The sequence below is a fragment of the Lactuca serriola genome, chromosome 6 (genome assembly GCF_051521515.1).
Source record: "Lactuca serriola cultivar US96UC23 chromosome 6, Lser_US96UC23_V15, whole genome shotgun sequence".
Lineage (NCBI taxonomy): Eukaryota > Viridiplantae > Streptophyta > Magnoliopsida > Asterales > Asteraceae > Lactuca > Lactuca serriola.
In genome coordinates this window covers 54,286,145-54,312,873 of record NC_136413.1, presented here as the reverse complement: position 1 = coordinate 54,312,873, position 26,729 = coordinate 54,286,145, and the positions used below count along the sequence as shown (strand labels likewise).

Sequence of the window (26,729 nt, the reverse complement as noted above, 5' to 3'; positions counted from 1 at the left end):
CTAAACTCTTAGAGTTTACAGATTCAGATTTTGACTTACGATGATTTTTTTATAATTTCTGTAAAAATGTGAACATAAAAGTTAAACTAGAAAAATAGTTTATAGATTTATTTACACTTTGTAATATGTTGAGCAACAAGGGTATTTTCTCAAAAACTTTATTACCGTTTATACAAAAATGTTAAATTGCAAAGGTCTTTCATTACATACAGAACATGCATATAAACTATAATAGGTATAGTTTATGGAACTTACATACTATTTTACTAAGTCGGGAAACAATACAAAAGCAAACATATAAACTATAATAGGTATAGTTTATGGAACTTACATACTAATTTACTAAGTCGGAAAAAAAATAAAAAAAACAAACATATAAACTATAGTAGGTATAGTTTAGGAGACATACATTACGATATCACTATGAAAATTGTAATACATACAATTTATCATTACAAAATGATTTTTCATTATTCTACACATAACCGTCAATATAGCTTTGTGAGACACGCCTTCAAGTACTTATCTAAGTACCAACAAAAGTCCTGATTTTATAATCAAAGTCTCCTGGAGGGAGAGCGTGAATTTGTGTATAGATCTATATGAGACTGACGATCTTGCGCCCTGACTGTTAGCTACAGTTTGAACGAAAGTTCTGGTGTGACAAATGTCATAACGATTCTGACGCTTGAAAAATGACGTATCAGGCCATCTTAGGTTATCAAGCATGAGTATAATAACTTACAATATGGTATTAACAATACGATTAGTGTACAAATACTTACATAACTTCAAATGGTTTTTAATAAAACTACAAAACAATATTTTACAGTACAACTGGTGGATCCAAGAACATACATACTAAAGGTTCAATGTTCATTTATAAATTAATAAGGCGTAAAGGACCCTTATTTGTTAATTCTGTGATTCCTTAGTTTTTACATTAGGGTTATATACAATGAAGATCCGATAGGCAGTAGAATGTGTGATTTCCGCTTTACTTCTTGTTCCTTGTTTGGTTATGGGCTCAGAGCAGAACCACACATTTGACTGTCCGTTCGAATCTTTGATTATATATAACTTGTATACACTAAGTGATCATAGGAGGAACCAGTATGGGTCATAACTCTTCATATAAGTACAATACACTATTTTCTAGCACAAGAAACTTGCATTTCTGGAAAAACATTTATCCAGGATTATATATATAAATACAACTACAATACGTTACTTTTCTAGTACAGTACAACTTACCTTTCTGAATGGACCATTATTGTTAGCTCTATGATTACCTAGTGAATATGTTAGGGTTATACACAATGAAGATCCAATAGGTAGTAGAATGTGTGATTTCCGCTTTACTTCCTGTTCCTTGTTTGGTTGTGAGCTTAGAACAAAACCGCACATTCGACTGTCCATTCGATCGTGATTAAATATAACTTGTATACACTAGGTGATCATAGAAGGAACTAGTATGGGTCACACTACTTACATGAATTCATACTTCATATTACAAATTTTAAGCATAAGAAACTTATAAATTTTGGTCTTAAGGTCTAAGACTACATTTCATTTACAAAAGAAAATATTGGATTTTTTGGAAGGACTCACTAACGTTTTCAAGGAACAAAGAACATACCTTTTTCATACAAAATGCGTATGAACTCACCAACTTAAATGTTGACACTTTTTCAAAACCAATTGTATTCTCAGGAAATCAGTAAACAGGTACTCACTCAGGTTTTGAAGATGGGGCGTAGCAGCGTCAAGTCTTAGTTTTTGCTATAGTTTTGTTGTCAAACAAACAATGATTCGAATACAAATGTGAACACTATATTATTAATACAGATGGTTGTTGTTGCTTTGATTACTATTATTCAATTGTTATGATACTGTACATGACGGCATCCTTCTTGAACGTTTCCGCCGTTCTGGTTTGGGGGTGTGACAATGTAACTTCTATTTCGGTAATAATAGAATATTATATTTGTATTGTCCAATGTATGTTCAATAACTGTGATTACTGGTTTACGTCGTGCACCTCAGTGTTCTCGCCATCAGTCGGGGGTTATCTTCTCCATAACATTTGCCTCCTTAGCCTTCTTTGGAAGCTTGCAATTTGCAACTCGATGACCCGGTTGGTCACAGTTATGGCGGTTTCCTTGAAACCTTTTCTTAAAAATTCCACCTTTGGCTCCCAAGTTTGAACCCTTGCCTTTCTTTTGGAATTTTCCCTTTCTAGATTTGTTCTTCCTAGAAGTTTGACCATGCTCCACCACATTAGCTTTCTCAGAAGTAGGGGTATAACTACTCTTTTAAGCTATCTTATTGTCCTCTTCAATTCGAAGGTGAACAATAAGGTCCTCAATGGACATCTCCTTTCTCTTATGTTTCAAGTAATTCTTGAAATCAACCCAACTAGCAGATAACTTCTCAATCATGGAAGCAACAGAAAAAGGCTAATTAAACCCCATACCCTCGTCATGCATGTCATGTAGGAGGACTTGTAGTTCTTGGAATTAGGACATAATAGTTTTGCCATCCACCATTTTGTAGTCAAGAAATCGGGCAACCACAAATTTCTTTGTCTTGACATCTTTAGTTTTATAGTTTTTGTCCAATCAGTCTCATAGTTTTTTGGCTGTCTTTGTTACACTATACACATTATAAAGGGAATAAACAAGGCCATTAAGAACATAATTCCTACACAAGAAATCAAAATGTTTCCAAGCATCAATAGCAGTTAAAGCTTGCACATCTCCTTCTCCTCTGGGCATTCGAGGAGCCTCTTCAATTAAGAATCTAGCAAGATATTGGATAAGGTGTCTAAGTCCATAACTATTTCTGGTATATACTTGACCCGACCCGGCATGGTCCACTTGGGTTGCATGACACCATGGAATTGGATAAACTAAAATGAGAGAAATAACACTTATGGTGTGACATCCCCAATTTCACGGCCAGAAAAGACCGATTTGTTTATGCTTTGTTTTATAAAACAGAGTGATCGTTTAAAGAAACGGTTGCGGAATTTGTTTCCAAAATAAAATATGATAACCATTTATCAAAACATTTCTCAAAGAGAATGTATTTTCATTAAATAATAAAACCTCAGGATGTCATGTTCGTTACAGACCAAAAGCATAAACAATATAAAATAGATCTTACAATAGTTATTTATAACTATTGATCTATAATCCAAAATCTCTCGTCAAGTCCACCAACTTATACCCTTGTGCCATTACCTGTAATGAAAAGAAAACTGAGTGGGTCAGGCTTGGGAGCCTGGTGAGCATATAGGGTTTTCAACCCACAATAATATAATTATTATATTTAATCAGCAAACAATCAACCCAATTACCCATCCCCATTATCTTCTTAAGGTTTTACCCTAAGAACCAACTATCCTTCATTCCTTTATTCCTAAGGAATTGGCACAAAATCCATTGCTGCCAAAGTTTATTTATCAAGTACTAAATCCATAGTTATCAGGTGCTAACTCCATAGTCACCAAGGTTCACTTAACAAGCGCTAACTCCATAGTCGCCAAGGCTTACTCAACAAGCGCTAACTCCATAGTCGCCAAGGTTTACTCAACAAGCGCTAACTCCATAGTCGTCAAGGTTCATCAAATAGGCACGAAGTCACATTGTCGCCAAGGTTTATACAATAGGTGCTAACTCCATAGTCACCAACCATCCCATCTACCTATGTTCTACCCAACATTTTCGTAGATATAAATACTTACACAGTTTAAATCATTTAACACATGTATAAAACATCAACTCCACGCCCATCTCAAATAGACAAATAATGCATAAACACATAGCACGTATTTCATAGCAAATACTTCATATTTATGTGTTAGAAGAAAGTAACTACACCCTCACACATATAAACAACAATATACTTAATACACTCAAACCATACTTGTATTATTATCGTGTTTATGAAAGGTAGTATACACTCACTTGATCAGAAGATGATCAGACAGCACTACGGCTTGCAGAAGTAGTATATCTCCGCAGATCTGGAAGATCTTCACAAAAATTGAACTTCTCGCGGGCAGAGCTTCGGCTCGGGAATCACGCTCTTCGGGATTCTCGGGGCTTCGGATCTTGCTTCGGGACTCGGGATTGATACCGGGGCTTTGGGACACTTCGGGCACGCAAAACGATGCAAAACGGTAAAGAGAAGAGAGAAAAAGAGCAAATAAGTCGGCTGCCCTCGCATCCTATTTATAGAAGGCTGGAGCCTCGGAGTACGCGGGGCGTACGCGTCCGAAACGTCACTGCATGCGCCATCCGAAGAACTCGAGTGAGAAGGTCGTCATGCTTCGCTGTACGCGGGGCGTACTTCGGATGAGTCCGATGAATCGTCTTCGGATAATACCGGGAGTTAATAATTAAATTTAATTATTAATTATTTAATAAACTTTGAAAATTCATATCTTCTTCATACGAACTCCATTTTCGACGTTCTTTATATCCACGCGTAGGTGAGACAACGCTCTACGACTTTCGTTTAGACTCTGTCGGCTAATTTTGACCTTTATTTTTATTATTTATTTTTAATAGGTCGGGACAGAAAATTTCGTTATAAATTCATAACTTCTTCGTTTGACGTCTGTTCTTGCCTAACTTTTCGTCGTTTCGCTACTAACAACAAGATCTTCGATTCTCGTTTAGATCGGTAAGGCTAAATATCACTCTAACATAAATTCACTTTTTACGCCATTCAACGTTGTGCCGGTTCAGTCGCGAAACTTCAACAAGTCATAACTTCTTCGTTATAACTCGGATTTTGGCGTTCTTTATATGCACGGAAACCTTGTAACATATACTACAACTTAGTTAGGATTATTCATCCTAAATAATCTTCTATCAAAAAGTCATTTTTGACGGTTATTGTCTCTAAATTGACTAGCCCTGATCTACGAGTATTACATATGGTTTATTAGTATATTATAAGTTCTAATATATTAATAATATTATTTAATTAGTTTGATCAAGAATTAATTTAGAATTAATTAAGTGATCAAAAGATAACTAATTAAATATATGGGTAGATTATGTAAATCTTCCATATCTTATATAGTGGGCTAAGAGGCTCCATTGATTATCAAGTTGGGTTCCACCCTGTGACATCCCCATTTTTACGGCTAGAAAAGACCGATTTTGTTTATGCTTTATAAAAATCAGAGTATCTCTTTTAATAAAAATGTTGTGGAATTTGTTCCCAGAAAAACATGTTAAATACGTTATCAAATCATTTTCGAAGAAACGTATTTTATTCATTTTAAAACGTTTGGGATGTCATCATCAATACAAGAACATAAGCATAAACAGAACTTACATTTATTTACACTAGTGATCTACATCTCTTTAATCTCTCAGTGTAATGTCACTTCATATCGACACCTGTGATATAAATAAACTGAGTGGGTCAGGTTGGGAAACCTGGTGAATACATAGGGTTTTCAACCCACAATAATATAATTATTATGTTCAATCATCAAACAATTAACCCAATTACCCATCCCCATTATCTTCTTTATTCCTAAGTACCCTCCCTAAGGATTTATCCTAAGGGTCGTCTCCTACATCATATTTTACCTCTCATCTTCTTACATCGCATCTCCTTATATGTTTGTTCCTAAGGACTTTCCCTAAGGATCATCGCCTACATCGCCTAGACAGTATTGATTCAGGGATTACTCCCTCAATACGTGCCCACCAAGGGTTAGGGTATCATCGCATGAATACGTAGTTACTACATCGCCTAAACTCGTAATTCATCACCTACATGTTATGAGCCTGCTGGTGTTTCCACGGGGTTGTCTATAATAGTTCGTGGTCGCCATCTATACTCTGGTAGATGACTACATCTCCAAATTGTTGGACAAGGTTGTAGTATCCTACATCACCGATTCATCATCACTTATCTATCCTCACCTAATTATCATCACCTATCTCTCATTATTTTATTTTGTCACACCCAACTATTTCATCTACCCATGTTTTATCCCAACATATTAGTAGATATAAATATACAGTTTAAATCATTTAAAACATGTATAAAATCATTCATCCAGCATAGACAACAAGTATTCAGATAATATGCACACATAGCACGTAATTTATGTAAAATACTTCATAGATATGTGTAAGATGAAAGGGACCATGCACTCACCTGAAAAGGTGGTGATTCTGCCTTCGAACAGCGCTTCGTTATCTCAAAACAATTATCCCTCGATAAAACCTAGTATCATTATCACTAGGGTTTAGTCTAACGTTAACCATGACTAATTAATAGTCTAACTATTATTATTATTATATAAGCGTTAACCAACACTCTATATAACTCATAATAATAGCCCAAATAATTATTTTAAGGTCCTAATAATGTTACTATATTAAAACCTAAGATATACAAAAGATACGTTAGGCGTAGCTCACTTACAGCGGGTTTTTCTCAAAACCGGGCTCCGTTGGAGCAGCGTTCCTGAGCTGAAAGGCTCTTCTTCTCGGAGCCGTCAGGTGCTCCGGGGCTTCTGCCTCGTGCTAGGGAGGTTCCCTAGGCTTTTTGGGGGGTTTCGGGGCTAGAGAGGAGTTCTAGAGAGAGAGAGGGAAGTGAAGGGAGGTGTGAGAATGAATGGAGGGGGCATCTCTATTTATAGGAGGCTGGAGGGTCACTCACGTCGTGAGTTTCTTGATGCTCACGTCGTGAGCCTACTTGGGCACCAAGGCAAAGCCTAGTGCTGACACGTGGCATCGCACACAGGGTGGAAATCAACAAATTTTCAAAAGTTCATAAAGTTCGCATACGAAATCCGTTTTCGAAGTTCTTTATATCCACGCGTAGGTAAAAACAAGATCTGCAACTTTCATTTAGACTCCGTCGGGTAGTTCTCGACCAATCTTAAATTTAACAGTAGGAGGAGTTTAGACTGCTAAATGACCGCGAAGAATTCGTAACTCCTTCATATGGAATCCGTTTTCGTCTATCTTTTTACCATTGATTTCCTATTATGAGATCTTCAACTCTCATTTAGGTGGCGTAAGCCAAAAACCACTCGAACTAAAATTCGAGTTTCAGGTCGTGCACTGCTAAGCCGAATCTTAGAAAAATCATAACTTCCTCATACGAAGTCAGATTTGGGCGTTCTTTTTTTGTATGTTCTCGGTTTAATGTATACTACAAATTTTATTTAGATCACCAAGGCTAAAAAGTCCTCTATCTTAAATTCATTATTTACGTCTCCCGGTGCCGTGCCAGTTTAGCCGAAAAACTTCGACGAGTCATAATTTCTTCGTTATAACTCGGATTTCGGCGTTCTTAATATGTACGGAACCCTTGAGACATATTATACAACTTGGTTAAGATTATTTATTCCAAATAATCATTTGTCGAAAAGTCATTTTCGACACTTATTGCCTCTAAATTGACTAGCCCGGATCTACGGGCGTTACACACCAATAGGATGCTCCATGGAGTTAACCCATGGATCATGAAATGAAGAGTCATGTTACATTAGGGTTTACCTAATGCAACACACTATATAAACAAAGTTGTTCTCCCCAAAATCGGCTACACTAAAAAACAAGAGGGCTAGAGCCGATTTTGCAAGTGTAAGATTCTCTCAAAGTTTACTTCTTTGCATTTGGTGTTGTATGAGGCATTTGAGGCATCACACTTGGGGTGCTAGGCTCACAAGGTTTCAAGGATCATAATCAACAACAAGGTATGTTATTCTATCTTTCATTCAAGATAAAAATGTTCCCCATGTATGCTAGATAGGAATATAACCTTGGAATTCAACTTTGCATGATAATTAAACAAACATAGACCCAAGGTTATTAGGGTTTCATGTACACTTAGGAAGTGTTAGAATGCTCAAAACCCATCACAAGATTCAATGTGGTAAGATAGAAGAGCATCTTTTGCTGCCACCTTTTAAAGTTCAGTCCAGAGAAATTCTCAGGTTTCTCAGCATGATTGACCGACATGGTCATCATTGGAGCTCCTTGAGCACTAAGAGTACCATTAGACTTTGGTGGTTGGGAACCTTCACCAGTAGTCATGCTACAAAAGGAAGCAAATGTAAAATTGTTAAAGATTAAAATTTAATAACAACTAAACTGTTAGGTATTGTCTGTTTCCAGAAAACAGGTTCTGAAAAGCTGTGAAACAAATGAAAGAATTTGAAAACTGTTTTAGAAAACAGTTTCTGAAAACAATAATAAATTTTGGATACAATAAACTTAAACAGTTAGATACATGTTAACAGAAAAACAGAAAAAACAGAAAATGTCTTAGAAAACGATTTATGAAAACATATTCTGCAAGTGTGAGGGAGAAAAAAAATGTTTTTATAAGCACTGTAAGATGAAACAGAAACAATTTTTTTCAAGTTCGTTTCGCACAAACGATTTGTTTTAAGACTGTTAGGAAAATATAACCCAAAAACTATACGAATGAACAAAACCCTAAAATTCTTGACTGAGGTTTGTGTTTAACACAGTTTCCTTAAAACAAATTTGCCCTATATGGGTATTTGTTTTATAGGATACAACAGCAGAAAGCAATTCTTCTATATTGCCCGAACCCTCACTTGGGCCGGATTATACTTTGGTTGCAACAAGAGAGAAAAGATGAAGCAGAAGCGTAAGAGAGGAAGTGGGTGATTTCATTTCATCCGGTGTATTGAATCAGTCACATAGGCATTGTATATATACTACCCAATGTAACCGATGTAATTAAAACGAACTCGTAACTGTCACAATTAAATACTACCCAATGTAAATCGTAACTGTCACAAGAAATCAAAACCGAAATCTATGATTAATTGCTCTTAATTCATTTTTGTAATTGTTAACCAAAAAGAAAAAAAAATGCAGAAAAGGTCCTTGAACTTTTCTGGTCGATCGGTAGTGCATTTGTGTCTGCCCACAAGTTAAGTGGCTCGAAGCCAATTTGGCTCGCATTTGAACCCCCTGGGTGCGCGAGCCTTGGTTCTAATGTCATGGCTGGTAGTGCATTTGTGTCTGCCCACAAGTTCAGTGGCTCGAAGCCAATTTGGCTCACATTTGCACCCCCTGGGTGCGCGAGCCTTGGTTCTAATGTTATGGCTAATTTATTATGGGATTCCAATAGTGAACGCAGGCACCACTGGATTGCTTGGGACAACATTTGTAAATCCATGAAGGAGGGTGGGTTGGTAATTAGACATGAAATCACATGCCAAACTTGTGGGGGCTTATATTGTTGGTCAGTTTCTCTAGGGAAAATTTATGAGATCTAAATAGGGTCATAAGTCTTGCAAAGGTAGCTAGTCTTTGTAGTTATAAACCAATTTCCTTTTCATTCTCCCACCAATATGGGATGAGTTTTAAAACCCACTTAACTCCTTTATTTTCTCTTCCAATTTCCCTACTTTGACAAGAAATTTCTCATTCATTTTTAATCCGTTTTGGACGTTTGATATATCAAAACGAAGATATCACAGAAGAGAACACAAATATATAATCAATAATCATTTTGATTATATTTAGAGTCCAAAATTTGTGCCCAAAAATAAAAAAAAAAATCCATTTTTGGAAATTAATAAAATTAATTTTCCAACACTACATGTACCATCATCTTCTCAATATGTTAAAATTTTCACTAAAGTATTCCATCACCTCTTTTTCTAGAGTTTCAATCCAGCTTGAACATCCAGGATTCCCCTCCCGTTTGCACTGCAGGGGGTATTAGCGAATTATTATTTATGTATTCTTGTATTATTGTCTAGTATTGTAAATCCCATTTGTATTCAGGCTTATTCCTCTTGGATTATGTATATATACCATTTATGTGAATGAGAGAAGGTTACAGGAAAATTATTGGAATTTCATGGATTAGATTTCATTGTTTAGCGATTTCTAGGATGATTAGTTTTCATGGTCTGACTACTAATCCTTTAATTCTAAAGACTATTAACGTCAGTAGTGATCAGGTGAATTATTAACCCTAAAATTATTGTTTGGCTTGTATTATAAAAGACTTGGACTTTTATTAATTTCTATTATGTTGAAAATCCATTACACATGATTAGTCATCACATGCAAACTTACATATTAAAGTAATTACTTTACTATTTAACTCTAGGTTTTGATCAAACACTAGTGTCTTAAAATTCATAAAACTATATAATTCAAGTAAACATAGATAGATTGATCAACAAAGCTCAAACACACTAAATAAACAACTCAGTTGTAACGCCCGTGTTTCTAGGCTAGGCATTAATATTGACATAATGGTCCAGGTTAACCTTTGTAACTCATTTAGAAGAAATGAAAAGGAATTATGTGAATTTTATGTGAATTATGTGTTTTATGCTTAATTATTAGGGCTTAATTAATTAAAAATAAAAATAAGTGTCAAAATTTAAAGTGTGAAATAAGCCCGATATCTTTACATAAAGTTGTAGTGGTCGAAACAAGGATTTCGGGGATATAAAGAATGCCAAAATCCGAGTTATAACGAAGAAGTTATGACCTGTCGAAGTTTCACGACAAAACCGGCACGGTGCCGAATGTCGTAAAAAGTGAGTTTTTGATAAACTACTTTTTAGCCTTAGTAATCTAAACGAAAGTCGTAGTATTCGTTAAACCGAGAAGTTCGATAAAAAGAACGCCCAAATCTGACTTCATATGAGGAAGTTATGATTTTTCGAAGTTTCAGCTTAGCAGTAGACAGCTAAAAACTCGAATTTTAGATCGAGCGATTTTTAGCCGACACAACCTAAACGAGAATTGAAGGTCTCGTCATTAGGAGCACAACGGTGAAAAGTCTGACGAAAACGGACGTCGGATGAAGAAGTTATGAATTTTTAACGGATTTCCTGTCCCAATCTGTTAAAAATAATAATATAAAAATTAAAGTCAAAATTAGCCGACGAGGTCGAAACGAAAGTTGTAGAGCGTAATTTTAGCTACGCGTGCATATAAAGAATGTTAAAAACGGAGCTCGTATGCGAAAGTTATGGATTTTAGAAGTTTTTGCGCGAAAAACGAGAAAAATCCCCAAAACCGAGAAATTTCGCTGAGTCACCTCGGACACGTCATCCCTCGCATGCGAGGCCTCCACGTGGTACCTCCTGATAGGACCGAGCTTCGCGTGTCGTCTTCTGATTGGACCAAGTCCGCGGTCCACTCGCATTCGGACATGCTCGCATGAGACACCCCGCGGATGCTCCTCGGACACCCCTTCACATACGTGGACTCTTCTCATTGGACCGAGACTGCTGATCAATCCGAAGCTCATAGCTGACCAGTCCGAGCCTCGCCGAAGCAGCCACCTGGTCCGAGCCTCGCAGACGCGTGCCATCCCCTCCTCGGTTCGGATCCGAGCCTTCGGTCCTCCTCCCCTATAAATAAAAGGGTGCGAGACCTCCCGGGGGTATTTTGAAAACTTGTCATTTTTTGCCCCTTTCTCCATATTTCTTTCATATTATCATCCCCCGAAGCCCCGGTATCAATTATAAGCCCCGGAATACACCACGAAGTGCCCGTGAAGCCCAGAAAATTTATCTTTTCGGTTTCGAAGCCCGACTTTTGCAGAGCCTGGTTTCTCAATAAAACTCCCGGTTTTATTAGAAACGATCGTTTTAGGAAACGAATTGTTGCCCGGTTTTCATTAAATCAAGTGAGTGTGTAGTCACTTTCATCTTACACATAGATATGAAGTATTTTATATAAAATACGTGCTATGTGTATATATGTTGTTTGTTTATTCGAGATGGGCGTTAAATGAATGTTTTATACATGTTTAAAATGATTTAAAATGTATATATATATTATCTTCAAATATGTTGGGTAAATATGGCTAGATAAAGTATGAGGGATAGAAGTACAGTATAGATGTACTTTGGTAGCTATGAATTTAGTACAGTATAGATGTACGTTGGTAGCTATGAATTTAGTACAGTATAGATGTACGTTGGTAGCTATGGATTTAGTATGTTGGCAACTATGGACTTAGTGTCTGTTGTATAAACCTTGGCGACGATGTGACTTCGTGCTTATTTGACATAAATTGTTGAGGGAAAGCAATGTTGTCATCCAGGTGTTTGTTTTGTTTGACATAAATTGCTGAGGGAAAGCAATGTTGTCACCATACTGATTGCTTTATGTCAGGTGGTCTTATTTGACATATATTGCTGAAGAAAACAATGTTGTCACCTATTTTGGTTGTTTATTTGACATAAATTGCTAAGGGAAAAGCAATGTTGTCACCCCGGTGTTTACCTTATTCGACATAAATTGCTGAAGACAGCAATGTTGTCACTTTATTGGTCGTTTTGTGTTAGGTTGTCTTGTTTGACATAAATTGCTGAGGAAAGCAGTGTTGTCACCATGTAGGTTGCCTTATTTGACATAATTGCTGAGGAACCCCCGAAACAAAGTTGTCACCCCTAATGAAAATCCTTAGGCTAGGTCCCTTGTGATAGTTGTTTTAGGGACGTAAGGTAAGGATAACGAGTATGGGTAAATACAGTTATTTTAGGTGGATGAAATTAATAAATTATTTGTTGATTGATAAATTAAAAGAGTTTATTATTTATGATGGGTTGAAAACCCTATATGCTCACCAGGCTTCTAAGCCTGACCCACTTAGCTTTTTATATTACAGGTAGTGGACTCCGAGCATAGTCGGATGATGATGATGAGTGATTTTGGATTATAGGCCAGTAGTTGTAAATAACTGTGTAAGGCTTATAATGTCTTGTTTATGCTTTTGATCTGTATCGGAACATGACATCCTGAGGTTTTGTTATGAAATAAAAATATATATTTCTTAAAGAAAGGTTTTGATAAATTTTTATCATGTTTGGTTTTGGGAACAAATTCCGCAACACTTTTAATCAAATGATTACTCTGATTTTGTTTTAAAAAGCAAAAATGAAATCGGTCTTTTTTGGCCGTGAAATTGGGGATGTCACATCAATTCTTATTGAAATCAACACATAATCTAAGGGTTCATCTACGCTAAGGGAAAATAAAAGTTTTTTAGCCCATAATCATAGATAAAACATAAGTAAAAGTCATTTAAAATCTAATTGACATGGTATGTAAAAGCAAACCGAACGATTTCACTTTGTACTAACACTTGATTATTCCAAAACTCGCTTCAAACATGATCGCCAGTCTTCAAAATGTCTTTGAAAGCTCTCTGATCGTCCATGTTTGGATCCTCTTTTCGTATACATTTTATAGGTTAAGAGATATCCATATATAAAGTTTCCAATTTTTTGCAAAAACATGTCACGACAATAGGTAACTCACGTCACCAATATATGTTTACCAGGTATCCACCAAGTAATTGATAGCTCATCATTCCTCATGCAGCCGTGTTGATCAACGGATACACGTTCCAAAGGCAAGTAGCTCACATCGCAGACTCTAGATTTCAACATTTTATTATTCTCTTTGATTTAGTCCAACAATCCAACAAATAATTTTAGCTCATTTTTATCCAAAAGCATCCTCTCAGCTACAATATGAATTTTAACATAATAAGTATTAAATATCTCAATTTAGGATCAAAATACAACAAAGAAATACTACCATATCGCATAAGTTATACGTATAAAAATAGCGATATCACAGGCCAAGAATGGACTTCTTCGAATGTAATAAAGAGACATAGTCTAGTTCCACGAATTATGCCCTTCTCATCCATACAAAGGATATGAATTTTGTTAAGGTGGTAAGCAATTGGCTTTTGTGTATTGATGTTATCATTAATCAACCGAAGAATTTTTAGTAATTTTAGAAGGGTTGTTCTATAATTATCCCTTTAACCAATTTTACCCCTCATCCCCCAACATCAATCTAATCAACCTTTTTACTTTTGATTTGACATCATTTTTTTATTTTTCTTTTTTATTGTTTTTTCTTTTATTATTATTATTATTATTATAAATTTCGATAACCATATAAAATTCCGACAATATTTTAAAATTCGGACAACGTTATAAATTCGAACGATATTATAAAATTCGAACGACTATATAAAATAGAACAAAAGTAAAATTTGCTTTCAATCCGTATAACACACCACATAAATGTAATATCGAACCAATTAATATATCCGTGATAAATAAAGACAAACTTTGTTTTTGTTCCGTTTTATATAGTCGTTCGAATTTTATTATGTCATCCAAATTTATAATGTCATCCGAAATTTAAAATGTTGTCCGAATTTTTTACGGTTATCGAAATTTATAATAATAATAATAATAATAAATAAATAAATAAATAAATAAATAAGTAAAAACAACAAAAAAACAAAACAAAATAGGAAAAAAAAAACAGAAAAAAAAATACAAAAAAGTGGAATTCAAAAAGAAAAAGGATACTTATAGCATTTTAGAACTTACATATTTATCATTAATAAAAAGTAGACAAAACTGCAAAAATTGTCCCTATGGTTTCTTATTGTTTGTGGTTACGGTCCAAACGTTTGAAAAGTTGCAGATATGGTCATTTTCAACAAGTATTGTTGTGGTTTTGGTCCCTCGTCCGTTAGTTGGTTGTTAACTTCCTTAAAATGACAATTTTACCCCCAGGGACCATTTTCACAGTTTTGTCTTTTACCATACTATAAGGATTATTTTTGCATACATTCTTTTTTATTTTATTGAAATATTATATATTAATAGATATTATTTTTAATATATAATATTATATATTAATAAATATTCTTTTATTTGATTATTAATTTATTTTAGTTGATTTCGTTAAATTTTTTTTGTTGGAGTAATTCTTTTTTATTGAATTATTATATATCAATACATATAGTTTTTAATAAATAATATTTATATTATTAGAAAAAGAATAATTATTATGATATAAATATTATTTAGAAAATAATATTATTAGAAAAAGAATAATTGATGAATTTAATCATGAAGATGAAATACGATAAGATGAAGATTCTTTTAGAGTTGGGTACTTTTTTGTTTTCATTGATATGAAAATTGCTTCATGAAATAATATATTTGAAGAATTGAAGAAATTAACAAATAGTCTTGGATTCTATTATAATGCATTAAAGTTAGACATCCACAATGCATTAAACTTATTAGAGTTGAAGAGTTTAATGGATCGACACATTATTATTTTACTTTGCCATCCAGCCTATCCACAATGCATTAAACTTATTAGAGTTGAAGAGTTTAATGGATCGACACATTATTATTTTACTTTGCCATCCAGAAAAGGCTGACGGCACAGCTTTTTGTCCGTTTGCCTTCAATCGATATGTATTGAACTTTAAAAGTTATTTAAAAATTATATGTAAGAATATCATTTTGATTGAAAAAATAGTTAAAAAGTTTTCTATTTTCCACTGAAAAGTTCAACGGTCATTGAATTTCATATCTATTAAATGCCCAACATGACATCCTATAATGGTAGAGTTTAATCAATTAAATGTCAATTAAACATGCCACCTCGTTCAACTCTCCTATTAAACTATACATAACCAGATGGGAATCATACGCGCCCGTTGGCGCTGATTCATTTTTTTTTTTTTTTTGTTCTTACAGGTTGTATATGTACTGCAACATACCGTTATATTGATAAAAATATATTTAACATACAGGAGAAATGATTATTGTCCCTGCAATTACATATTCAGCATGGTTAAGTGTTTTAAATAACCACTCCATAATTAGAAAAAAAAAAAAAAAAAAAAAAAAAAAAAAAAAAAAAAGATCGGTTAAAGAAAATACAAAGTGGGTAGGTCACCAGATTAGAGAGTGCAGCCAGTATTAAAGCCCATGAGGTATCATCAACCACGGAAATTGATAAATAACTAAGCACTTGAAATACATATAAATAAATGTCAAGATTATTGTACGGAAATAATTATATAAGATTGCAGTGTTGAAACTTAAAAACACAAACTTAAAAACACTCACTCGCATTGCATTTTTCTTCTTGCTGCAAGGCATCCCACTATCCCCGTATCTATAACAAAAAAACAGAGGTTCATAAGGAAACACAACTGCAACCATGGAAGATGATGGAACTTTAGCATCAGATGTAAGAACATTAAGTGTCCCCTTCACTAGAGCCTCTATCAATTGTGCCTAATAAAAATTGAGAAAAAGTTATATTAATTTCCACCAAATGATAAGTTAGGAACATACAACATATCTTAAAATGTAAGAATGGAATTTTGAGAGCAAAAGAAGGAAGAAACGAAAACCTATGGTTCAGACATTGAAAGTAGAACATGAAATGCTATATGAAAGACACAAATCTATCATTTCATCACATTTGAATGTCAAAATTAAAACTATTTTGTCTAAATAAGTTAATTAAAACTATATTTTTGATTAATTTGTATTTTAAAACCATTTCTTTAAGTTGAATATGCGAAAAAAAATCTTTTTAATGGAAAAGGAAGAATGAGTTGGAACATTGAGGATCAGTTGCTTGCAATTCAATCTGAATGCCATCAAGCTCTCTCTTGAACCTGTCCTTTGAGCTTGCATAAATCATCTTGCTCCTCACTCTTGCAGTATCTGGTGACCTTTCAATTTCATGCCACATTTTACACAAGTATTAAATTATGTGACAAACCGAATATTACCAAAAAAAACATTTATTATATGCAGTTTTGGGGTTTAACCCCCTATAAATTTATTTTTTCCAACCAAAACCATAAACTTTCAAATATCTGTTCCGAATTAAACCATTTTGACCTGTTAATGTTATATCAGGTTCACAGCTAATTTTCCAAACCAAACATTTTCAACTGTCATATCAAGTCAATATGGTTAAATTGGAAAATGTCTTGAATGAAACTTTTAAGGTTTGATTGGAAAAAGATAATCTATTAGTCTGTAAACTGCAAAATTGCGCCAAAATATAATAGATTATTTTGTAACTTGCCATTATATTAAACTTCAGAAAATAATAAATAGCTGATTGGAGAGTTATTATTACCATTATAATTTATTAATGGGAAAAAAAATTTGATGGGGCAATAACAACTATTATTTTATTTTTTCAAATCAAACCATAAAAGTTTCTAACATTTTCCAATTTTAACCATTTTAACCTATTACATTAGGTTTGACTGCCGTTTTTTTTCTTACAAATCAACAATATTTTATTTTTTCAAATCAAACCATGGAAGTTTCCAACATTTTTCAATTTAACCATTTTGACCTAGTATAATAGATTTCACGGTATTTTTTCCTAATCAACCATAGTGACCAGTTAAATCTTGTCAAAATGGTTATATTGTAAAAATATCCAACAATTTTATGGTTTAACTGGAAAAAATTAAGCATATGTGGCCAAAGTAAACCACAGAGATATAATAATGTTCTTTTCTGTAACTTACTCTATGTTTAATTTAAAAAAAAAAAAATAACGACACCACTAAAACGTTATTGGTACCATTATAATTTATTAAATAGAAAATTACAAAAAACACACACACACATTATATTTTGTGCAGTTTTGCCTTTTAGCTACAAATACTATATATTTTTTCCAAGCAAACAATAAAAGCTTTGGACATTTTCCAAAATATAAGCATTTTTATAATAGGTTTCATTGATGTTTTCCAAATAATTCATACCGGTCAAAATAGTTAAATTGGAAAAATGTTTGAATTTTTTATGGTTTGATTGGGAAAAGAAAAAGTATAAGTGGTTAACTCACAAAAATTATGCAATTATAATGGTTTTTATGCAATTGAGCCTATGTTAAGTTTCAAACAATGATAAAGAAACAATTGAAGGGTGTAATTGGTACCATGCGATGAAGAAGATCCTGCTTTTTGGGACATTTTCTGCAGTCATGAAATCAAAATCAAAGACAACATATCGGCATTCATCAGCAGGGAGACATGCTGCAAAATCATCATAGGTTTCTGCTGGTTCTCCAAGCTTTTCAACCATCACCCGCTTTTGTTTCTCCTCGATCTTATAAATGATGAAACGGAAGGTCCTTTTGGCCTTCAAGTCCATAAACTTTAGGTTGCAGTCATCCCTGATGCTGCATTGGCCTATCAATCCACCATCATAACAATATTAGCATGGCATTATAAAGTTCTAAAAGAGAAATTGAAAGTAGTGCTTATTTGATATATAACAATAGCATCACAAAATTTCTTGTTCTAGTTATATCAGATAATGTATAGCTATTAGATTTCTTAAAGGTGCCCCACAGAGTCTCTCTCCGGACCATAGTTTCGACCAACCATATCTTAAAATTGACAAAAGGGCCCTGCTAGTTCACCAACCCATAAGATCTAATCATCTAAGTGATACACAATTTTTCAAAATATACAGCATACTCCATGTTCTTGATCATTCTTTTTTTGCCTCGTTTCTAGTCGTCCATAATGAATTGAGCTTCAAAGTACCTATAAGAATTTAGAATGTCATCAAATTAAAAGGGTATATATGGAAATAAATATCGACGAAATGTAACCTCAGAATTGTAACCACTAAAAAGAATAACGTACAAAATGAAATTAGTACTCGGCTTGAAGATGTTTGTTTTGGGTTTACCGATGCTTCCTCTTCTGATTTTTCTTTCCACCATACGGCTTAACCTGCTCTTGGTTATTTGCAATGGCATCTCGTCCAAATGTAATATCCTAACATATAAACAAAGTCAATTATTAATTACATGGTTTTAGATTTCCTCAAACAACGATTACTTATGATTTCTGAATATCTGAACAACTTTCTTTTCATGGCATCAAAAATATGAAATACAATTATGATTTTTTTTATGGTATCATATAAAAGTATAATTTCATTTTTTTTTTGGGTTTTACCAACTTCCAAACTCACCTTACAGCAAAAAGTTTATATATTTCTTTCTCTTAAAGCCTTTCATTCTAATGAAATGATTTCTTGACAAATGAAACATATTTTTTAAATTCTAATGGAGTGAACCATCCGGTTCTTTCCTATATTGCACAATATCAAACATTGCCTACTGTAGCAACTTACTATCATAGAGTGATATGGATCAATACATTGTTCATGTGGCAAGTCAGCCGTAGTGGAGCCAAAAGTTTGGTTTACTTGAATCTCGCCACATCCCTTTCCCCCTCTTCTCTAAATCTGTTACTACACTGTAGGTAGTTGGTAATTGTCATATTCTGTGTAACACTGCAACAGAAGTTCATTGGGGCTTGCTGATTTCAAACCTTCACATCATTTTAAATCTAGTAAAAGCAGTCAACTTTTTCTCAACAACAAAGTTCCAATAAACAAAAAACAAAAGGAATAAAGGATTTGCAAAAAATATGAAAGAGAGGAAAATAATGTATGTATGCTCTCTATTTAAACCATAGCTTACCTGTACAAATGATGTACTTACAAATTTCTTTACTGAACCAATAGCCTAAATTAGGAGGAAGACAATAAATCAGATTGAGAGTTGTAATATTGATTTTACATAACTCACCTTCCAAGGCAGCAATTAAGAGTACTGAGAGCAAATGCAGAAAACAAACCTCGGCAGTAGCTTTATATCTTGGGCCGCCAAGAAGCAAGCCGGCAGTAGATACAAAGTAAACAAAATAAGCAAAAGTAAAGTATCAATAGATTCAACAATATTGGATGTACAAATTTGAGTGAGAATCTAAGGTAAAATATTATTAAAAAAATTCAGTTGACCTTTACTAATCTTATTTTATAAAAACCATCTTATATAAAAAACGATCAATTAGATTATTCTTACAGATTAATACAGTCGTCACGAAGCAATGAGAATTGAAACCAGAGTAAATTAAAGAACACTCACTTCAATTTACCAATTAGTTATAATTAATCTCATAAAAGGTTGAAATTTCTCAAATCCATTAGTCAACCAAGCCAGTCAAGTGGAAAAATTAAACCTTTTTAACTTTTTTCCTAAATTTCGCAACCCATGAAACACTTTGATCAAAGAACAACCATGCAGACGCAATGTTCATTCTTATAATAATGCTCCGTATTGAACATAATTCACTGATTGACCCTGTAAAAGCATTTTAAACAAACAATCTCAGTAACAATAACAAAGAATCTATGTTTAGTTGAGAAAGAGTATAACAAATACTTTCACAAACAATTGATACTGAATATAGGTTTTGATTAATCCTAATCAACTGTTACCTTCTTATAAAATAAAAAAAAACATGGATGTATACTTCTCCACAAGTATATCAATCTTTATTACTTGGCTTCTTCCTTAAACTCGTTCTGTGTTGTTTTAAAAAGAAAAATCCCAACAAAGACCTTTTGCAAACTTACACATAAAATCCCATTTTTTAAAATTATCTTTATTTCAAATAGAAACGGATTTCTTAGCAATGGTTGAGGTAAAAACAACAGATTGACCTCAATCAAGTGTACATCATTTCTGCCAAATAACCGAAAAGGAAAATATTAAAAACCTGGTTGTAGCATTTCATCGAGTACTATGAGTGCATTGTGAAACTTGTTATCAAATATCAACGTAAGTGGGCATGCATAACTGAATCGTGTTGTTGGGGAGCAGTGATTTGGTATCTGCAAACAATAGCATAAAAGTAAAAACCAATGACACTATGATTAAAAGAAACTCTTAAAACATAAGGTTTTATATACTATTTATTTAGGTTCAAAAGTTTAAACTTTATAGCCACGTTGCTTTAACTCCAACTCTATAATTTCTCTTGAATCACAAGTCTAAAATACAAATTAAAATTGAAACAATTGATCTCATCTGGACATAATGAGGTTGTTTATTAGCGTATCTAAAATAACCTCACATATTGAACAACCTCTACCACTTGATCAATGAAATCTGTTTGAAATTAATTTCATCAACCCCTAAACACAAAATAAGAAAAAGTAAAAACGTAAACAGCCAAAAAGGCAGAAAGATGAAGGAAAATCCGTTATTTGTGCATTTTGCTCCATGAATTGCAAAATATAAATAACTTACTTAAATGAGGGTAAATCACAAAGAGCATCTAATCTAATGTAATACGTATAGAACTTGAGAGGGGTGACAGTATCAGGGTGCACTTTGCGTTTGCTTGTGGTATAGCCAAAAAGAGGAAGCAACAGTTGGTGGCGGCTGGTTGTTTGCTGTCGGTGTCGGAGTTTGCTGAGAAAAAAAGGGGCGCGCCGGTGGAATTACTTTGCCATAAAAACTGGGGACCTCACCTGAGACGTCAATTCGATGATTTGATGTCCATACATAACAACAGTGGAGGTGAGAAGAGAAGCAGAAGCGGAATTTCTAAGACAACGGAAGAGTTGTGAAAGGCAGTTATCGACAGAGTGATGTATTGATTGACGGATGATTTACAGAATTGGAAGGAGAAGGTTAAGAATCGCCTCGAAGGGATGCATAAGAAAAAAAAAGGTCGAAGCTCTATCTGATTGAATACAATGGCGGTTGGAACTTGGAAGAGATACAATTGAGGGCGAGTAAGCAAGAAAAAAAGGGGAAGAAGGCACGTATTGTTGTGTCAGAAGCTGATGGCGGTGAAATAAAGCAAATTTTCCAAAAGTTGGAACCATGAAAAGAAAACAACGAAAGCAAAACTCTAAGTGTCAAAATAACGAAAAGCAAAACTTCCGTGGCCAAACATGAAAGAGAAAAAAAGTTACTGTTGCTCAGGTTTTTAACGATTAATAGTATATATAATGGATGCTCTTCGAGAAATTGAAAACAAATTTCACATAATACTCTTATGTTTTTCTTTCATTTGTAAATGATTTGATCAAATCTAACCTAATAAATAAAGATCATTTGTTCATGTTTAAATAAACAGTCACGAAACAATTGTTTTTTCTTACACTGAAATGAAAATACGCGAGTGCTTTAGCATAGTTACCACATGAATCCTTAACTACTAGGCTTTATGAATTCAAAAACGAATACACTACTTGATTAATGTCTGTGCGATAATATCACTGTAAACAAAGTACAACCTTACATCAAACACCCAAAATCACTAGCAATTTTCACACAGAATCACCATAGATATTGGATCAATTCCTACCAAGTGGCAAAGATCTGCAAGAATATGTTTCTTTAAACTCAGATTTTCTTGAAGAGGTAAAAATCGATGCATAAACTTCCTTATTCGCATGTGCAGGAGCACTATCCCCTGCTTTAAAACGTTTCCCATTCGCCTTCAAACCATTAACATCTTTCCCATTTGTTTCAATCTTACCTGAAATCTTCTGAGGACCCTTCAAATCAACAATCCCATGTTTAGTCCCACTCAACTTAACTTCATCATCACAAATACCTGTCTCTCCATTCTTCACTTTCTTCACTTTCTTCTCTCTTAACTTCATCTTCTCAATCTCCATCTTCTCTCTCAACAAAATCACCTCTTCTTCATTCCCATTGATCACAATCTTGTCAGATTCCGCAAAATCTTTATGACAGACATGACAAGTCGAGGATTTGACCTCTTTCAAAGCTTTGGAACTTAACACATGCCCACAACTCTTTAAAGCATAAAACTTGTACTTACCGTTGAACTCCATCCCTGTGATTGAACATTGAAATTTCACATCACCGCTGCTAGGAGAATCTGATCCAGGTATAGCAGCAAGCTCGACTGCTATCATGTCCTTCAAACCCTTTATATGAGAGAACGCTTTTGGCAATTTTTTCATTAGCAATGCCTCGACTAAAGGTTGTTTATTGAACAGATTTCCTAGATAATCAACTACAATAGGATGCTTCAAGGGCTCGTTTGATAACGCACAATTCAACCATTTTGATAGTCTCTGTTCATTCGGATCACATTTATCAGGCTTCTTTTCGGCATACATGTTGAGATAACAGTCGCGGGACTCCGCCCCCGTAGCACCGCCATCACCTCCGCCGCCAGAGAGACGAAATCGAAGGCTGAGCGTCGATAAACTTGTGACTCCGGAGTTTTCAACGGTGTCGGAATCTGAGAGAAGGCGGCCGTTCACGGTTAAGAAACTGGAGGATACAAGAGTTTGATGGATTGAGCTAATTTGGGAAAGGAAAGATAGTTTGAGGTTGCGGATGGTGAGATTAGGGGTTAGGGTTAGGGCACGAGTTGGGATTTGAAGATCTGGGGCTTGTATGAAGATTTCTAAGTTCTGGGTGTTGGAATTCATGATAAATTTCAAGGTTTTTGTGTTCTATATGCAATGAATTCGAAAGAAATTTCAGATTACTAATCGACAATAGTGATATTGAATGAGAATTTTGCGAGTTACCTGATCGACTGAAACCCTTCCCGTAATCCGATCACAATTGTTCTTTTACAAGGCAAATGGAACCTATAAACCGACATATAGAACGAAAGTTTCATTTATACCCTTACATTATAGATACACTACAAAATGACCCCAAAGTTAATATAACCGGTATCCACGCATCAATTGACATGAATATTAAGATATTGAAACCATAATTTCAAAGTTTATGGACTTAAAAAAAAAACTGTAATTTCCTTTTATCAAATAGTATAAGAGTAATGGTATGCTCTGACCAAATAGCACTAATCGGTTCGGTTATTCAATTAAAAAGTTCATCTTTAGTGTTAATGGTATGCTCTGACAACACATTATTTAGGTTGAGGAAGAACATCCCCAATTCAAGTTTAATGAAAGTTGAATGGAGGAGATAGATGGTTGATGTGACATTGAATGAGGGTCAGAAAAACAAATGCAAGTTTAATGAAAGTTGAATGGAGAAGATAGATGGATGATGTGATATTGAATGAGAGTTGAATGAATTGTAAGATGATGATCTAAAAGCTGAAATATTAATAGTATAAAGTTCAATCTCCTTGTATGGTTGAATTAAAGAATAAATCATCATTTGTGATTAAATGATAAAAAATAGTATGATGATTTGACAATCCAATAAACTCTTATTAACGGAATAGATTATAAGAATTAAATAATAAAGTTATACGAAAAATGAGATGTTGATTTCAAAATCCATTAAACTTTATAGAGTTGAATATATCGTGGAACATTCCTTTCAATTCTCTATAGTTTATGCAAAATTTAACGGATAGATATATACACATCATATTTTTAACTAATTATAAATTGTTTTTATTCATACATCATTTTATACATATTTATCAAGGCTAGTGTTTATTCTCCACCGTAGATTAACATTTCATATGCATTAAGTCATTGTATCAAAACAAATCTCCCTATCTTTCAGTAAAGGCTCGAATATCTACCTCTGATCGCTTTATCTTATTCACATGGATTTGCTGCATATTGGTGTTGTTAACTTGTTATTGTATAGATGAGTAAATGGCTAAATAATTGGGGGAAATTTCTTATTAGAGATTAATTTGGGGGCGAATGTGAAAAAGTATACAAGACAATTGACAAGGTGCACTCCCTCCGCTTTTCCTATTACAAATTTACAATAAAACTTGGTTTAAAAGAGGAGTCTTTCGGAGGCATTTTCTCAAACAGCTGGTGTGTGTTTCCTTTCTTTCTTTTAGTAACTCTGCTTCTATTCATGTCTGCATCTTGCTTTCTTCTACATAGACCCGCTTCAGCAAATCGATCTTTCCCAAAACCATCTTCGTTTTTCTGAGTGAATGATTTAGGTTTTCATTTGGAATGTGGAACTTCAGAAGACAATTTGCGCGATCATTGTTATTACATTCGCATCACAATAATTCCAATTCAAGAACTTTTCCTACTGTCATTGGCTCAACACAATTTATCTATCAACATGTTGATCCGTCCATATCCTCTAATGGTTTTTCAATTAAACCGTATGGCTTTCCAATATTTTTCTCTTCCTCAACTTACACACGTGTAGGAAATTCAGATTCTGAGGAACCAGATGAAAACGAGTTAGAAAATGATAGCGAGAGATTAGTTCCCTCCAAAGATTCTATCAAAAAAACTGAACTTGAAAGAGAAGTTGGATTGATAATGGAGATAATCAAGCGACCTGGTCGAAGTTGTATTGCTTTGAGGAACAATCTTGAGAAATGTGGTGTGGCCACCTCGCCGGAGCTGGTGGTTGAAGTTCTCGCGCAAGTTAGGAACGATTGGGAACTGGCGTATACATTCTTTCTTTGGGCTGGCAATCAGCCAGATTATGCACATTCTTTGCGCCAGTATCATTCCATGATCGGTATTCTGGGTAAAATGAGAAGATTCGATACTGCTTGGACATTGATTGATGAAATGAAGAGAGGTGGAAAGAATGGCGGAGAATCAATGGTGACTCCTCACACCTTATTGATCATGATCAGAAGGTATTGTGCTGTTCATGATGTGGGCAAGGCCATCAACACCTTTTATGCGTATAAACAGTTTAACTTCGAGGTTAGTATCAATTCATTTCAAGATCTTCTTTCTGCTCTTTGCCGATACAAAAACGTGAAAGAAGCTGAAAGTTTGATGCTCTGTAACAAAGACGTTTACCCATTAACAACCAAAAGCTTCAACATCATCCTCAACGGATGGTGTAACATCATCTGCAGTCCACGAGAAGGGAAGAGAATATGGTGGGAAATGAACAACAGAGGGATCCATCGTGATGTTATATCATATTCAACTATCATAACTTGCTATTCAAAATCAAGTGAAACAAAAGAAGTAATCAAGATTTTCGATGAGTTGATAGCATCAGATATTAATCCCGATAGAAAGGTTTACAACGCTGTGATTCACTCTCTTGCAAAATCCGGGCTTGTAGTTAAAGCACGCAATCTGATGAAATCAATGGAAGAGAAAGGAATATCTCCAAATTCAATCACGTACAACTCCTTGATCATGCCTCTTTGTAAAGCACAACGATCTACAGATGCCCGTGAAGTGCTCGATGAAATGCTGCAAAGAGGATTGCTCCCTACAGTTCGAACATACCATGCTTTTTTCCAGGCATCAAGAACAGCTGAAGAAGCTCTTTTGATATTGAAGAAGATGAATGTAATGGGATGTTGCCCGAATCATGACACTTATGTCATGTTGATTAGAAAGTTCAGTCGATGGGGGGATTTGGAAAATGTGTCGAAGATTTGGAATGAGATGATTAGCAATGGGCTGGATCCTGATCGGAGTTCTTATGTGGCCCGGGTTCATGGGCTTTTTTTGAATGGGATGTTGGAGGAAGCTTATAAATATCATGTGGAAATGAAGGCTAAAGATTTATTACCTGAGCCTGAGATAGAAGAGAGGCTGGATGAATGGATGAAAATCAAATGTAGCAATTCATAAGTACAACATGTTTGATGCCTTTGATTGAATCTATATAATGAGTTGTTGTATACATGGATCTTGAGCTCTACCATTAGACCCTTTTATTTAATGAGTTGTATACATGAAAATCTTCATTAAGTCTATATTTTTTACCTTATTTACAAGTTTTTATAGTTAAAAATTGTTACATCCCTTTGATTTTTACATTGCGGTGATTCTTTAATGGATGAATCATACCAAGAAAGCGTACAATATTATTATGTTTACGATGACTACAAAGACAGACTTGAGGGATAATCTAATAGACGATGAACTAGAAGACGATTTTAAAGCATATGCCAAGGACGATTGCAATGATGATTTCTTGAACACTTTTTATGATATAGAAGACGAAGCCTCATGTAAATTATATTAAAACAACAAAAAATAAAAGTACAAATGACGAGTGAAAAGACACTCGAAAAAACAAAAACTAAGGATA

General features: G+C 34.2%; 3 protein-coding genes across 5 annotated transcripts; 1 reads left to right on the top strand and 2 right to left on the bottom strand.

The window, feature by feature from the left end:
* Nucleotides 1-15,763: 15,763 nt before the first annotated feature.
* LOC145058439 (actin-depolymerizing factor 2-like) lies at nt 15,764-21,783 on the bottom strand. Of its 3 annotated transcripts, XM_079006343.1 has the most exons (9): nt 21,000-21,783; nt 20,467-20,581; nt 19,034-20,048; nt 18,538-18,672; nt 18,367-18,435; nt 17,823-18,075; nt 16,475-16,587; nt 15,971-16,141; nt 15,764-15,871 (listed from the first exon to the last, which is right to left on the bottom strand). In XM_079006343.1, exons 6-8 carry the CDS (start codon nt 18,035-18,037, stop codon nt 16,104-16,106), a joined length of 366 nt encoding a protein of 121 aa, XP_078862469.1. In that variant the 5' UTR covers nt 18,038-18,075; nt 18,367-18,435; nt 18,538-18,672; nt 19,034-20,048; nt 20,467-20,581; nt 21,000-21,783; the 3' UTR covers nt 15,764-15,871; nt 15,971-16,103. The 3 variants fall into 3 exon arrangements, with proteins under 3 accessions (XP_078862469.1, XP_078862467.1, XP_078862468.1); XM_079006341.1 differs by having other exon boundaries at nt 17,823-18,435; XM_079006342.1 differs by lacking the exon at nt 21,000-21,783 and having other exon boundaries at nt 17,823-18,435; nt 20,467-20,990.
* A 113-nt stretch (nt 21,784-21,896) lies between these two features.
* On the bottom strand, nt 21,897-23,373 carry LOC145058438 (RTF2 RING-finger protein). The gene is made up of 2 exons (XM_079006340.1): nt 23,276-23,373; nt 21,897-23,197 (listed from the first exon to the last, which is right to left on the bottom strand). Exon 2 carries the CDS (start codon nt 23,171-23,173, stop codon nt 22,058-22,060), a length of 1,116 nt encoding a protein of 371 aa, XP_078862466.1. The 5' UTR covers nt 23,174-23,197; nt 23,276-23,373; the 3' UTR covers nt 21,897-22,057.
* Nucleotides 23,374-24,309: 936 nt separating this feature from the next.
* LOC145058958 (Tetratricopeptide repeat (TPR)-like superfamily protein) lies at nt 24,310-26,429 on the top strand. Its single transcript, XM_079006834.1, has one exon. It carries the CDS (start codon nt 24,653-24,655, stop codon nt 26,264-26,266), a length of 1,614 nt encoding a protein of 537 aa, XP_078862960.1. The 5' UTR covers nt 24,310-24,652; the 3' UTR covers nt 26,267-26,429.
* The last annotated feature ends 300 nt before the right edge of the window (nt 26,430-26,729 follow it).

Excerpts from the sequence above, each read along its gene's own strand:
- LOC145058439 (XM_079006341.1), bottom strand. The coding sequence starts at position 18,037 with ATGGACTTGAAGGCCAAAAGGACCTTCCGTTTCATCATTTATAAGATC. Across the intron at positions 16,588-17,822 it reads AGGATCTTCTTCATCGCATG|GTCACCAGATACTGCAAGAG; the intron begins GTACCAATTACA and ends TGAAATTGAAAG. Across the intron at positions 16,142-16,474 it reads GCAAGCAACTGATCCTCAAT|GCACAATTGATAGAGGCTCT; the intron begins GTTCCAACTCAT and ends AATTTTTATTAG.
- LOC145058438 (XM_079006340.1), bottom strand. The coding sequence starts at position 23,173 with ATGAATTCCAACACCCAGAACTTAGAAATCTTCATACAAGCCCCAGAT.
- LOC145058958 (XM_079006834.1), top strand. The coding sequence starts at position 24,653 with ATGTGGAACTTCAGAAGACAATTTGCGCGATCATTGTTATTACATTCG.